The sequence below is a fragment of the Athene noctua genome, chromosome 13 (genome assembly GCF_965140245.1).
Source record: "Athene noctua chromosome 13, bAthNoc1.hap1.1, whole genome shotgun sequence".
Lineage (NCBI taxonomy): Eukaryota > Metazoa > Chordata > Aves > Strigiformes > Strigidae > Athene > Athene noctua.
Genome location: NC_134049.1, coordinates 19,453,533 through 19,469,538, shown reverse-complemented (window position 1 = coordinate 19,469,538; position 16,006 = coordinate 19,453,533). Strand labels below are relative to the sequence as shown.

Below are 16,006 nucleotides of genomic sequence, written 5' to 3'. Positions count from 1 at the left end.
CCCATTTTTGAGTGTCCAATAGCAGAAATGAAGCCTAAATAACTTAAGCCAAAAAGTGAGAGTTAGATGCCACACGAGGTGTAGAGCTCTCCTTCCATTTCCTTGTGATATAAGAAAACCCATTCTTTTGTGTTACAATACACCTATAGCGTGATTACATAATCTCATGTCCAAATGGAGGAGTATTCACTTCCTGTAAAGAAATATGAATATCCTCACAGAGGTGCTTGAGTGACTGCCATCCTGGTTTAGTCAAGAATTTCTCCTCCCAGGAAGAGGTTATCAAAATAACTACAAGGTATTCTTTTCTTCTTCAGAAAAGATAACTTACTTCAGGACATCTTATCATAGTCTATATTAATACAGTTTGAAGTCAGCTTAGTACAACTTTGTCCAAACTGGTTGACCAGTCATAAGACTATTCTGTTAAAAGGTGTGTACAGTGGGATCATGATAAGTACCTTATTTTAACACTTTCTCCACTATGAACAGTGTAGGGGTACTACACACCTTGCACAACTAACTGAATTTCAAAATTTGCTCAGGAAGCAGAGTCACAAAAATTCTGCATGTATCATATCTAATGTATGAAAACAAACCCCAAAGGATTACTCTTAATATATATATATATATAAATGTTAATGACCAACAAGAGAAAATTTTAACTTCTGAAAAAACATATTAAATATAGAAGCTTAAAAAAAAAAAAAAGAATTCTTGACTTCAGCTAAAATGATGGAAGAAAATGGAGTTGTTTTGCTATTGCAAAGCTTACTGTATTGAAGTAAAATGTTACTTCGATTAATTCTGTAGCAAGATCAATCTTTATAGAATTAATTCTCATCTAAGTTCAAGACCTAGTCCTCAACTTTAAATCCATTACCCATGGTTAAATATTTAAATTTAATACCGAATCATTTGTCTTATTGTTGAAGAAAGCTACAACTGAATATTGTGTGTAATCTCAAGTGTGTCATATCCATGAGCAGGTTTGATTTGTGCATTTCAAACAGCTGTCTGACAAAAGTCAAGTAAACATATATTGATTTTTTTTCCTCCCCCTAAATTCAAGAAGGCATCGGTTGCTCTAAATGTGTAGAGAGATTATATAGGATATTAGACACTATCTGGGATGCTGGTGAGCTAAGAAGGAAGTCACTCTTTAGACTCTTTAGAAGAAGGCAGTATTTTTATGTTCTACATTTCAAAAATGCCAGATAATCAGGAACATTTCAGAAAAGTAAAATCTGACATCTTGCTTCAGTTTTGGCCTCCTATTCAACAAGTAAATGTTTACAGACAGATTTCAAATTCCCTGTATTTTAATTAAGCCCAACAAAAACAAACAGAAGACTTTGAAACACACACACAAAATTTCCCACCATGTTCATCTTTCAGAACTGATGAAAAAACACCACTGACTGCTGAATGGCCTTACACAGCTGTACAACACACGGAGTGGATGTATCCAACTGCCAAAACCAGTGCAGGCTGACACGACAAAGTATCCAGCACCAGGACATGCCGAAGTCTCCAATTCTTTAACACTAATGTTTAGTATGTGCTTGGCTCTTCAGAAAATAAGAAGACGTAACAAAGGCATGGTGGCTTGGAAGCCTCAGGGAACCAAGTAGCTCACATCACCAGTTAAATGCTGTGGTGGTACCAGTTATACATAATCTTATAACATTTAAAGCTTTTCTTGACTGTCCTGGAGGCTCTGCCCACATTTTAACCTAGAACCATAACCCGCTTACTGTATAGCTTTAGACAACTTACATATTCACTATTTTTTTCTGACACTTATAAAGTTGTTCTATAACCTAACTGATTGCACCTTGACCACTCATAAAAAGAATTTCTACCACAATATGGCAGCTACAGTTTTAGAATATTATTCTTAATCAAGGCTGCTGGCCAGCAAATCAACACCTGGTATTAGGATCATTCAAAATAAGTTATTTTATTGATAAAAAGCATTCCTGTGAATGTTAAGTTCTACTTTGCCATTCTCCCAATTTGAGCTATTACAAAAAAGTGTCAAAGTCATTTTGCAAGCCTTCCTATTTCTGACAACTAAACAGAAAAGTGATTAAACTTGGAAATAATACCCATCACTTGTACCTAACTCTTAATGAGCACAAGTTGTGACAATACACTAGATTACCATGTAGCTTTTTAATGTAAAATTATGAAACAAAAGTTCTTCAGACAACAGGCTAAAAGTTGTGCAGTGGTAGTTCCAGAACAGAACTCAAAAGTCCAATTCTGTTTTCTTTTAAAAACACAATTAACAAATGCTACTAAAAATAATATGCAAGACAGTTTTTGATTCCAGAAAAATGAAATGGCACCATCTAGCGACTTACAGATGAGAAAGTCAAGTCAGGAAAGTTGTCACTTCTTTCACTTCCTCACAAGACAGTACATTCAAGTTTGGAAAGAATAGCACAAGGAAATGTAAAAATACACATGAATGCTGGAACAGTTACTATGGAATAAGGAACTGAAAGTCAAGTGTTATTACTCAAGGATTATTGTTCTACCAAACTTGGTATCTATAGTGTTTAGTATATTAAAATGTTTTTGGAGGCATATAACATATAGATTTAATAGTCACATACTACTGACCTAAATATTTTCCTAGGAAAGCCAAATACTTTCTAAGCAATGGCAACAGCTTATTAAGGAGTTTTCTATCAATTAATGATAACACATGTAGCCATAAAAATTTATGAATAAAACTCAAGTAACTTTAGATGCATCTAGCTCTTCACTGATAAAGTCAAGTTTAGGCAGCAGCCTCTTCAACTAATAACACCACATCATACTTGCACAGGCACCATGAATCACTCATTCACATTTCTAGCAGATTGCCTAAAAGCTGCCAGCATAGAACATTTCTAAGATACTTTTACAGAACTAAACTTTAACTACTTCTGTGCAGATTGCATACATTTTATAAAATATTTTAGGAATTCATCCACTAGAAAAATATAGACAAAAGCAGAATGTTTGCTACTTTTTATATTTTTTTCCTCTCTGCTTTTCTTAAAAGAATAAATTTTTAAAAACCCCATTGTCACATTTTTCTCAGCAAGAAGTCATATGCCCTCTGGAGGACTATTAAGGAGGGCTTTTCCTTTAGGAATTGCTATACAAAAAGTGAAAGAGTGAAGGAGGATGCACAGTGGAGATTCTATACTCTTCAGATATTTTTCACCAGTTTCCTCTTTTGTTCTTTGTTTTCTATGTGTATTTAATAAACAAAAAGAACAGTTTCTTGCTTTGCTAGAAAAGTTAAGTCTCTAGCAACTCAACAAATCCCCACCAAAACCCACCACTCTAAAGTTGTAGGGTGTCCCACTCTAAAAAGTTGAAATTACAGCATCAGACATTTATCTTTTTTTGACATATTGAGAGACTGAAAATACTTTGTGAAGTACAGTGATCTCTAGCTCTGCTGGCTTCTTCCTTGCCCATAGCTCTATGGCAGGGCAAAGAATACTACCTATCCTAATAAAAGCAAGGTAAGTAAGGTTAACTCTTTATTGTAACAGGGTCAAAAGCCATTAAGAAAAGCAATAGATAGGAGAGCTGGCATTGGTCCATACTGCTGCAATCTTCAGCAAGGACAAAGGAAAAAAACTTGTCAGGAAAATCACAGAAGAGCAAGCTACTACAGGTATGGGCCATATTCCAAGAACATATAGATAAAATTCTTTCAGGTTAGAACAAGGGCTAGGTCAAACAATTTTATTCACAAACTTCAATGCATGCAGCTTGCCCAGATCAAATTATTTCTGTTTCTATGAACCACTTCATCACACCTATTTTAGCTTTAACAGAGCAAGAAACATGTATTTGAACAGACTGCCCTTCCTCTTTCAAAACTGATTTCAGTTCAGACTGAAATTTCTGCCTGCAAGAATGGCGGATACACAGTAACAATGGGGTCCTGTAATCAGTCTTTTGAGAACACCTGCAGAGCTCACTTCAACTTTTACAAAAACCTGCATGATTTTCAAAATGTGATTTTTTTCAAAACTTTATTTGCAGATAGTGGGTATTATTTATAAAAAATAATTGCTACTTGTTTTAACCATCATGGAGACAAACATAGTGGAAGTCCACAGACCCCCATCTGAAATGATGACTTTTCCAATTTCAGCTACAGATAGAGTCATGGAACTAAAACTTCTGGTCATAAAAAGCAGTAGAATAAGGAACAACATGTTAGATTATCTTCTGATTCTAAAAATTTCTCTGAATAACCTGAAGAAAGAGCCATGCAAATAATTCAAAGCGAACACTGGAACAAATATGCCTTTTTAGGACTAGTTATTACAGTATTTTGTCTTTAAGTTGGTTGCGCTAAACTTTTGATAAGCTAATGTTCACGCACTGAATTAGTTACATAAGGTACATTAAACTGCTCCCTAAAATTAAAAGAAAAAAGATAATTTCTACTATCTAAAGCCTAATAATAAGGGACTTGACTGACAAATTTTAGGACCCTGCATGTCTTGAAATAAAAGTAGCAGAAAATTTAATGGGAAAACTTGCCTCTGCTCTAAAGCTCGCTTTTGACACATATGAAACCTCTGCAGGGGAGGCTGAGCTCACTTGCTGGAAACCATTGCTCTAGATCAAGAATGACAGACTTGCTGTGGAGTCTTCAAGAGGCACTTAAGCATCTGACATCTCCCTTAAAACTGGAAGGAGCATGAACCTTTAGGTCTTGAATTAGTGAAACTAGTGAGCATGGTAGTATTCCACCAGGGAATGGGGGGGTCTTTGGTGACCAACTGAAAATCAGAAGCACAGAGCAATTTTATTAATAGATGGTATCACTTAATCTAACTATGGTAAATGTGCAAAGATGGAAAACATACAGAGATGTTGACTATCTCAGCCACCTCTATACCTGAATCTTTGATTATCAATGTAATCTAATATTTGGCATAGTTATAACACAGTCTTCATCTTGGTTGCACAGGAAATGCTTAGGGCACTCTGAGTGACTTCATATTTCTTTGCATACTATAGACACAATCATGGCTCCACACAAGACACGCACTTGTGTCTGTCAAAAAGCTGTCAAAAGTCCAGTGGAATCAGGTATGTAATTCATTGATACGGAGAAATACACACTAATCACAATCAGCATTGGTTACCTTTTTCCCAAAGCAAGAAGCCTTTGGAAAGATTTTCGGAACACACATAAAAATTTGCACTTGTTATTTGGAAACTGACAGTAAACACAAAAATATCTTTTTCTCTTAGTTTAACATTGTAGGATCTACCTCTTGAAAGGTAACTGGTAGAACAATCTCATTATCATTTTGCACATTTTACCTGAATCGTAAAAAGCCACATATAGAGGATGTTTACTGTTTGAGTTATTACACATTTCTGTCATAAAATGATAATTACAGGGTAAGGTAAGTATCACAGCATACAATTCCGGGTCAGTGAAACAAGCTGTTGCTTTTGCACTCAACCATAGTCACTCATCTTACATTTTATATACAAGTCACAAGACAACATGACATCAAAGGCTACCATACGACACCTGCAACCCGGTTCTCAGAAAACTTACCTATTAATTTTGTGTTCTCACTTATATGGAATTTAAATAAAAGGAAAGAACACTTTAAAAGGTTAAATTAAATATGTAATTCTATATCCTTAAGCAAAATGCAATTTGGAAAGTTTATTGTTCAATCACTTTGATCTTTACAGAAAGAGCTATGCTGTCGTAAATTGAAGAAAACTGGCAAGCGGTAATAACAATAACTCATGAAAACTCCCAAATACATGGTTGAAAGGGAGTTTAACTAATACTAACTTCCAATAAAGAGCGGTGATAAATAAAATATAAACTACTTGGGTTTAAATTATCTTTCTTTCCAAGAGGTGGCCCTTCCTATAGAAGAAAGGGTTAATTAATAGGATTATTAGCTGTGTTTGAGCTCCAATTTGCATCATACACTCAAATTTAAAAATTAAAAATTCTTAAATTTTATTATTTGCTTTAAGGCTGCAATAACTTTATTTTCTATAATTAAACCTAACTCTTGAGAAAGTATGTTGCCACAGAGAACTGCTACTATTGAATACTGTTAGCTATTTGTCAAATATGATTCCACACTTAAGGAATCTCCAGTGAAAGGGAACTATCATACGTCTTCAGAAGTCTGCCATAGGTAAATCGGAATAGTTCCTGGAACAGAACAGAAAACACCACTCCAAAGATGAGCGCATTTTTCCATACTGATGTTTTACGGCTACCACCAATTTGCACATCAACAAACCACACAAGGGTAGAAAGCAACTGGGAGACCAGCCAGATGAAAGCCTTTGAATCAAAGAGGGAGGAAAAACCCCTAAAGGACTGCATTCATATTGCATTTCTCACTAGCATCTGAAATTTCTAACAAGGATCTCCATTAGGCAAATCGGTTAGAGTCGCTGAGTAAATACCACAAAAAAAATACATTCTGAAGAAGAGTGCATTTCCCATGACAAGAAACTATTTTTTATTTTTAAGAAAAATTAAACTAGTAATTTCACCTCTGATGTGGACAGGGTGGTTAAAAAGCAGTTAAATAACTCTACCTGTTTATGCAAACTACGTTACTACTGCAAGAGGAAGGACCAACCTAATTACACCGTGTGAGAAAATACCAAAAGGCAGGACCAGCTTCTAAAACCACTTATGGTAAAGCCTGTTCCCTACCCTAGCTACGCTTCTTGGGAATACCTGCTAGGCACCGAAAATGAAACAACAGTGACTTGAAAGAAATTTAGAAGTGCGTATGAAAATGCAGGGCCTGCCTCAACGGCGGAGCTGGAACGGGCCCGGGCTGGGGGAGCTGTGTGCGGCGGGGGCTCGGGGCCAGGCTGCCCCAGGCGGGACACCCCGGGCTCACCAGCCCGTCCGAGCAGCCGGAGCCGGGCGGGGGTCACCTGGGGTGCTCACCCGCCGGAATGCGGCATTGGGAGCTTCCTCAGGAACGCCCCGGAGTAACCCAGCCTCAGTCAGACGTCCAGACTGACCCGACATCCCTGTTTTTTCACTCCTGAGCACCACAGCGGGGCAGTGAGGTGTCCACACGGCACGGCCCGTACCTGCCCTGCGCCCCGCCCCGGCAGCCTGGCTGAGGGCTGGGGACGCCCCTGGCCAGGGCGCGCTGCTGCCGAGGATCCCCGGGGGGAGCCCGGGCCAAGGTCCCCGGCGGCCGCCCGGGCGGGCCAGGCCGCGCTCCAGCGCCCCGCCAGGCGCTGCAGTGCCCGGAGCGGCCTCCCCGGCCGGCGGCGCCGGCCCCACCGAGCGGCCTGAGGAGCGGCCGGGGCGGGGGCAGAGCTGCCGGCGCCATCTCAGAAATGCGCGGGAGGGCCCAGCCGGGCACGGCCGAGACCGCGGCCCAGGCCAAGGGGAGCGGAGCTCAGAGGCGCTGGGGTCGCGGCCCGGCCGCTCCCTCACCCCGGGGAGGGCGGCTCCTGCCCACAGCTGAGGCGGAGAGCAGCTGCCGGGAGCCCGGCCCCGGGGAGGGTGCCGGCGCCGTCCCCTCCCGCGGCAGCGCCGTGAGGGGGCCCGTGCGCAGCCCCCCGCTTTGCGGGCAACCGCGGGCTGCGGGCCGGGCCGGCGGGCGAGCGGGAACAGCCCGGGCCCGCGCCCTGCCCTCGGCCCCCGCCACCCGCCACGCCCGCAGCCCGGGAGGTTTCCCTACCCCGGCCTGGCGGCACGGCCGCGGGCGCCCCCTCGGGGCTGTGGGGAGGGCGCTGGGCGGGAAGGGGGGTCGCCGCCGTACCCGCTCCGGGACACAGGGAGGGGAAACGCCTTGTGCTTCACGGGTGGTTTCCCTCCTCTCCCTTGAAAGATAAAACAGCTTCACAGTAAATAGCTAAAGTAGCATGATATGTATACAGCAGCTAAATAGGACATGACAGTTAATTAACTGAACACTATTTTTAAAGGATTGCCCATCCCACGTTTGGCAAAGGGAGCTGCTTAGCCGTTTCCTAGTTTCAAGTACACCTACCAGTGCTGTTCTTGAAAATTACTTACAAACAGTATTTAAGACACAGATGGTTGCCTTTTCCCTGTATTTTATTGGTTCAGAGCATAAGTGTGAGTTTTACAAAGTCAATGCGTTTCAAGTGAGGAAGCTCAGAAGCAGTACTCAGCAGCATTAGACATCAATCTCATGGACAGAACTTTCTCAGACTTCTTCAAAAAATTCCATCCTTCATCTAGAACACATACCAGAGCTAGTTAGTTGCTACGTTGCCTAGAAAAAAAAAAAAAAAAAAGTAACACAGGATTTGCAAACAGCCTTGAAATACCAATTTTCAACTTTAAAAAATAACCACCATTATTGACATAATTTGCACTTCACATGTAGTAAGTTGGGTAGGTAAACACTGCACATTTCTTTAGAGATGAGCACATTCCTAGTGGTCCAACAAAAGTAGGTACGTGGATGAACTAGTGCTCAAAGTATCACAAACTGTGAATGTACACAGTTGAGAAAGGTGCCAGGTTGGCAGTTCTGGAGCCTGGATTTTCTGTCCCAAGATAAGTATGTCCACAGTGGCATCATTTCTTTACGCTGTTCCATAAATATGTTAAACGAAGTCAGAAAGGTTAGTGAGTAAAATGGTAACATTTCCCTGAGAAATCAAAACTCATTCTGATACAAGTCCATCGATCTGAGACACCACTGCCTACCACAAAGCCTTGGGATACGACTCATAGCTACTGCAGACACTCCTCTGGAGTGATGGCATAAGCAGAAAAAGTCACAAGTGCTGTAAGACATCTGAAGTATCTACTCAAGGAAGGTATTTAAGACTAAATAAGGTGAAATTCTCAACACTTGGTCTATGTTTACAGAATTCTTGTTCACTCTGAAGTCAGTACAATGTATTCAGTAGTACAGTTCAAGTTACACATGCTTTCCACAATTCATTAAACATCTCAATTCTTTGGACAAGGAAAATGCTTGTATCCCACTCAAAACTTACAACTTTATTTCTCAATAATTCCTCCAAATATCCTCTGTGCTCAGAGGAATTTATGTAATATTTGTTCAAACCAGAAGCTTAGGGCTGATACGCTCTGCTGAAGACAGTAAAAAATTTTTGAAGCAACTACAAAACATCCTAGAGCATAAAAATTCTCTTCAGTTTTACATTCCATTCCGTGCCCTTTCTTTAAACCTTTAGAGATGGCAAGGATAACATTATGCAACATAAAAGCTTTATTGATGTATCTCCTGTAATATTTCAAAACAATTTTTAGAAAGATTCTAGTCTTCATTACATTGATGACTTTGGTATAGTGCAAGAATTCTAAAGAGCTGCTAGTCAACCAAGTTAGAAAAAGAATCATTAAGGAAAAAGCCAGTTTACCAGATTATAAAAACTGGATACTTTCTACACACGTACCAACAACTTACCTCTGGTCTACAAGTGTGCACTATTTGTATAGTAATTGCTAGTCTGCAACCAAAAATAGATCCAGGAACTGTAATAAATCACCATTTTTAAGCAGTGCAAGTATGCCTGCTATTTCCTTTTAACAAATGGAGAATGCATATTTTAAAATGTTGTTGGGATGCAGATGCATGCCACTAACTTCTGTGAGAACTGAAGGACTTGCAGAAGTGATTTTAGGACTGATGAGCATCTAGAACTAGTTTGGATCAAGGGGATCTGCAAGATAGTTTAAACAGCTGGTCCTCAAGCAGGAAAATTTGTCTGCCAGAAGCAGTATAAAAAACCCAAAACACAACAAAGTAAACCAAAACCAACAAATATTAAGTTGTAACAAGAATGTAACTCTAGCCTTCTGTTGCTTAAGGTAAAGAGACAATAGATCCTTTCAGCTAAAATCAGTTTATTAGATGAACATGTAAAAAGCATGAACTTTAGAAGCTACTTGTTATGCAGGTGCTTCCCATTTCTTCCTGGGCATCTCAACTATTAATCTGCTTTTGTCTTGGGTAGACAAAACCATTCTTTCCTTAGGTTGACTAATTTTCATACCAATTACTGCCAAATTTCATACCAGTTACCAACAAACCACAGTAACTTGTTAGCAAAGAACTATTGCTAATCTAATAGCCAACAAATACTTTTGTCAAATGCCCCAATATTCAGTGTTGAAGGAAGCCGGACAAAATATTTGCTATATTAACCAATTATATTTATGCCTCAAATTACCTAACAGTCACACCTTTCATATAACACTGATTTAAAATAACAAAAAAGAAAACACTAGCAGTTTATGTGAGTAGATAATTTTTAATCAAATTGGAGATTTGTGTCTTATGTTACCTTTACTGGCATCGCTAAGAAGTTACTTTGAAAGGGTATTTCATGACGCTAAACATCTGGAAAAATGGTTTCCTTATGAAGATGAAGGCCACTGAAATCATACTTAGATTAAAGCAATTGCTACAGGAATAGAGGATATTTCAGGAGAAATCTACAGAACAGTCAAGCTGAACAAGCAAAGCCATACAAAAACCCTTGTGGTTTGCCAATGAAGTTAAGCAAAGCTTTACAGACGCAACTCAGCTGTATCGATGCGACAACTGATTTATCGAAAATAGAGTGGAAATACCAACTACATGGAATATTTCATACAAAATACTCCAAATACTTTTCATTATGTAACTTTTATTTGAGACACGCATTGTTGTAAAAAAGTTCACATGGAATAATAAAACCATTGGAGTGTGAAGTTGGGGGTTGTTTTTAGGGGTTGGTTTGGTTTTTATGTCTATACACATCAATACACAATTAATGATTAGGTTTACAAGTTAACCACATGACAAGTTCACTTTTATCTGCAGGAACTTTTCACATTACACCTTTATACCAGAGATAAAATGTGCTTAAACACACACAGTAGAACACTTCTATTTCAAAATTAAGCATTTTCTCAAGGACTATACTTTTTATTTTGAATTTAGTAGCTATATAGCATTAAAATAACTGTAATTGAAGTTTTATTTGCAAAAATGTTTGTAAGGCCATAGGAATGCACTAAAATACTTAAAATTCACCAGAAACAAGAAAAATCAATGGAAATCCTGCTTTTGTGGAAGAAAGAAATAAGAGTTTTATTTATAAGAATGATAATGGCATAAGCAGTTCAGTGAATGGAGAGACCTATTATCACCTACAGACCAATCCTTAAGAAGTTTAACATTGAAAAATTTCAATTACATTAATAGATAACCAAATAACAGATGCATTTTCACAAATAACATTTATGCATTTTACATATTATTCATGTACTTTCAAATCATTATCCATTCACAATATTGTAATGTGATATGTATATTCAAGACTCCTTTATTCACTTGTGAAAATGATCCACTTAATTCACTTAACTTCAGCAGACTAGTATGGGAAAAGGTACTTACAAGATAAACGCTTTCTGTAAAAAGAACTACAGGTCTGAAAAGTCAATTAGCATTTTTGAGACTGTCCCCCAAATAGAAGAGTGATCTGCGTTAAGTTTCATGAGTGGTTTTAGCTTTAGCAATAAGAGAACTTCCAGACAGTAAGTAAATCAAATATTCTATATACTCAACAAAAACTTCGTGTGCATGTTTTGCTGAGGACAGACTGAAAGCTCAAATTGCAAAGCACTGAGACCAGTTTGTTTTTTGTTTGGCTTTTTTTTTTTAAAAAAAAACATTTAGAAAAATATTGGTCAAGATACAGTGCACAAACATGGGGCTAAGGAAAAGATTAATAAAACTCCATAGCATAAGCAGCATTTTTGTTTTATCAAAATCCACCAGAAAGTGTCTGCCTTTCCTGAAAGGTTAATGGCAATTTCTGGAACAAAACAGAAATACACTTGCTGCTTAATGAATTATAGTTATATGACTTTCATTCTAATCGACATTAGAATACTAACTGGTCAACTGAGGTATAGTTAAGAGTCCTTCAAAATTTACATTATATAATCTTGAGCATAGTAGCAACAGAGACTGCACAAAACAATCAGAGTGATATTAGAAAAGCCTGTAGTACCCAGCATCTGATGAGTAGGCAGAACATACCATTTATCATCACCCGCTTGTCTAAAGGAAAATACAGCTAAAAAAATTGCCAGTAAAACATACAGCTGATTTGCATGCTAAGATACAGCACATTTTTCAATGTCTGACAAGGCAGACTGTACACAGAAAGAGGTCTTATACTGACTAAAAGTTAGCACACCAATAAAGTGCAGCCACTCAGCCATTTAATACTGCTGGAGAAGGGTGGGGGCAAAACGACAAAGAAAGAGAGAAATCTGCATTTTACCTTATCCATAAGACCACATGAAATTAGAATTCTTCAGTTTCAGCAGGGGACAACAAAATTGCATTAAATTCTTCTACAAATAGAAAAAGATGAACTTTACATGAACATTAAGCAAAGTGAAATATTTACTGCATTATTTTATCATGCATAAAGTGAATTTCCTATGGTCTTACCTCACATTTATGTACAGTTTAGCACAGCTAAATGTAAGAAAATAGCAAGTTTTTTTTCTCCCCCCCATACAGAGCAGATACCCCAATTTGCTGCTGCTTCAAGAAGCACTTCATAGACTCTACTACTTACAGGCTCTTTCAAAGGGAAGATCATGGAGACCAATATTGAATGAACATTAAACCACAGAGTGAAGACAGAAAAAACAATACAGAGCATTCTGTAAACGGTGCCAAACACAGAACATGTCAGTTTTGGTTTGCAGACAACCCCTGAGATAAAAATCAAAGTATTACGACACCAAATAAGTCAGAGGTAAATTACTGAAAATAAACAACATTCATAATTGGTGTCACAACACTTTCTGTATAGAAGCACTTTTTTTAACCATACAGAAAACATTAACTGCTTTAGCCTGTCCGAGAAACACATCAAGGGTAGACAACAGAGCAGTTAGGGTTGCTTTGTTTTTCCACTAAACCTTGTTGCCATGAAATTTTTTCTGTTTTAGTGCAGCAACAGCAGTTCATGAGATTCACCATCTAGTCACAATAACTATTTCTATTAACCTATGTGTGGGGACAGGTTGATAACCACTTAAAACTTTATGGAACCAGCTACCAATATTAAACCTTTTAAAATCAAAAGCCTTTAAATCTAATACCATTGGCCTGTTCACTTTAAAAATGTTTACAACAGACCCAGAGATGACCAATTCAGTACCTGACACCACAAAATGAAGCGGTTATCTGTGGAAACAACCAAATTGCTGTTTACAACTCTAATACAATATAGTGAAGCAAAAGCAAGCACGTCAGACATTAACTTTGACAATGACAGAATGCACCTATCCCCTAATAACAAACATGCTGGGCACAAACTCGTAGTTAAAGCTTACAATGGTCCAAGTTTGGCACATCGACAGAACTAAGCACCTGTTTTAATCGCTCATTGAGGAAATTTTTCAGAAGACAATAAAAAAGTAGTAGAACAAAGACTAGGTTATACAATGATCAGTTGAGTAAAAAAGGCAACTACGTTTCAACTCCGCTTCTAACAGTCTAGGTCACCGTACCAGTTTTTGATGAAAAAAGAATTTAACTGCTTGAGCAGACCAAAGAGGGCTTCACACATTCAGCGTTAACTGTATAACTAGTAGTACATTATAGCCCTAATGTGACCGTTTCCTTAGTGCCAGAACTTGACAAACTTTAGCAACTGCACAGGAAGCTAGTTTTTGGACACCTCTGTTGTCAAGGGTGGATGCCTAAACACATTAACAAACTATCCTTAGAATTACAATAGAAATGGAAGTCACCTTTAGAAGCAGTCATTTCTGAACAAATGAATCCACAGGAGGTTACTCAAAACTCATGCAATTCAGCCCCTTAAGTGATAGTGATGAGGCCAATTTGTGACCATGATTTCAACTCCAGAGTTTACTTCCTCATCAGAAACAAAAAAAGGTGCAGACAGTCCGAGCTAACAAAGGGAAGTTAAGTGAGGAAAGACACTGTGTTTATTCAGATAACTGAAAAGGTGCATCTGTGAATCAGACAGTGACTGGCAATTCAGAACACAACTTTGCTAAGTCTGGTAAAGAAAGAAAAGCAACATACTACATTCAGAATAGAAGCCATAGCTTCTGCATGAACAGATTTGTGCATTTAAAGAACAAAAACCATAAAAATTGTTAAATGCCAATTGTTACAGTAATTCTTATCACTAGAGTGTCAACATCCATACTGCAGTCATGGCCACATAGAAAATAATGGAAGCAAGACTTAATTTTTCCCCTGGCTCTTCTGCTTGAAAATAAATTTGTTTAAAAAAAGAGAAAGAAAATCCTGCACAAATCTGTTAAGAATCTTACTTACAAATCAAACTGTGCAAATACAAATGTAAGATTGTGCTGTAACAGGCAGTAAGAGGCCAATATGGATGTGCAAAGTTAAAAGAAACATAGCAGCTTTTGCAACAGGCAATAAAACAGAAAGTCAAAAAGGAAAACAAAGTTAACTCTTGCATTTGTGTCTCCACTTCATAGCTTCCATATCTGAGAAAGAAGAGCCTGACAGGTCAATAGGCTTAGTGAGCAAAATCCACTTGGTATTTTGTGTATCGCAGTCTACGTTCAATGGAGCTCTCAGCAGCAGCTTGGTGGTATTATTTCTGAGGCTTTGTGACCCTGTGCTTTCAAAGAAGCAGAAAAGGTTCTAAGTGTGCTGCAGTCTATCATTAGAAGTTCATCAAAGTAGCGTGCATCGAAAGAAGCTGCTCTTCTTAGATCGATTTTCTGTTATTTTTACTGGCCCACCTGCCCCTGATGAACTGTTGTCATTCTGAAAGAAAAAAAAAAAAAAGTATCAACATCATAAAATGCAGAAAAAAAAAAAAGTTTAGCTTTCCTAGTTTCCCTCCCCACTCCCCACCCTTGCATAGCAATAACCAGAGCAGAGGTTTGTTGCAACTTAAGTTCTGCAATTATCCAGACTCTGTTAATCACTCAGTAAAACTGCCTATTTTAAAAAGAAACATTTATCCAACAATCCAGATCTCAAGTACTAGCTGAAGGAGTGACTACCTAATCTGATGTTTAATAAAGCAAGGATCACACTGTTACATTTCATTAGAACACATCGGTTTCAGGCTGCCCAGTGTTAATCTTCATGCAAAATAAAGAACAATTACACACCGATGTGTAATAAAGTGTGATAAAGCACTCTTTACTCAAATTTGATCTAGCAATCCCCAGGAGTTTTTTGGTAGGGCTACTACTCAGCCAATTATTATAGCAGTCATTTCAATATATCTAGTTTGTACACCAATTGGAAATACAAACCATTTTTCTGTTGAGCTTTGTCATAATGTCCCGTGCAAGCGTGAAAAATGCCTGGTGAGGAGCAGAAATTTCAAAAAAAAATAAAAGAAAAAGTTAGTCACAAGACACATTAAAGATAAGACAGATATGGAATAGCCAGACACATTAACAATACAGTATTATGTAGGCCACTACTAGCACTTCAAGTTGCAAGGCACTCTGTGTACAATAGCTGTTGACTTAAAACTGCAATAAACATACTTTAGAAGAAAAAAAACCTATTTATTTTTAGTCTCCATCCCTCCAATCTTTGAAGCAAGACTTTCTCATCACACACCTCTTGAGGAAAAAAAAAAGTCTGCTGAAGGGAAGGATGCATACACTAATACTTTTTTTTTTTCCAAACTCTACTGTGCATTGCAACTAGAAACTCAGAGAGGTTTGAGGATGGCATGCCTAGGAATTCACATTAAGGTTAGCTTGCTTTCTGTCCTCCAAGTTTTGCTCCTGGGCCTTCTATAATGTTATTTATGCTTCCAACATCCCTATTAAAAACCCAAACCAACCAAACAAAAAAAGTCACTCTGGCAAATCTCAGCATCTTACACTTCAATGTCTGAAGAAGCAAATAAACTTCTGTAGCAGAAAAATTCCGCAATTCTCCAGAAGCAAAGA

General features: G+C 38.2%; 1 protein-coding gene across 5 annotated transcripts in view; it reads right to left on the bottom strand.

Annotated features, from left to right (window-relative positions):
* Positions 1-8,104: 8,104 nt before the first annotated feature.
* Positions 8,105-16,006, bottom strand: part of RAB8B (RAB8B, member RAS oncogene family) — a 30,720-nt gene continuing 22,818 nt past the window's right edge. The window contains exons 7-11 of one of the 5 annotated variants that reach the window (XR_012634454.1): positions 15,353-15,403; positions 14,828-14,852; positions 14,537-14,698; positions 12,340-12,412; positions 8,105-8,297 (exon numbers count right to left, since the gene is read on the bottom strand). Coding sequence is in view for 4 of the 5 variants with exons in the window: in XM_074916717.1 (XP_074772818.1) it covers positions 14,526-14,698; positions 14,828-14,852; positions 15,353-15,403 (249 nt within the window). In the remaining variant the exon portion in view is untranslated. The other 4 variants (XM_074916719.1, XM_074916720.1, XM_074916717.1 and 1 more) reach the window with 4 other exon arrangements.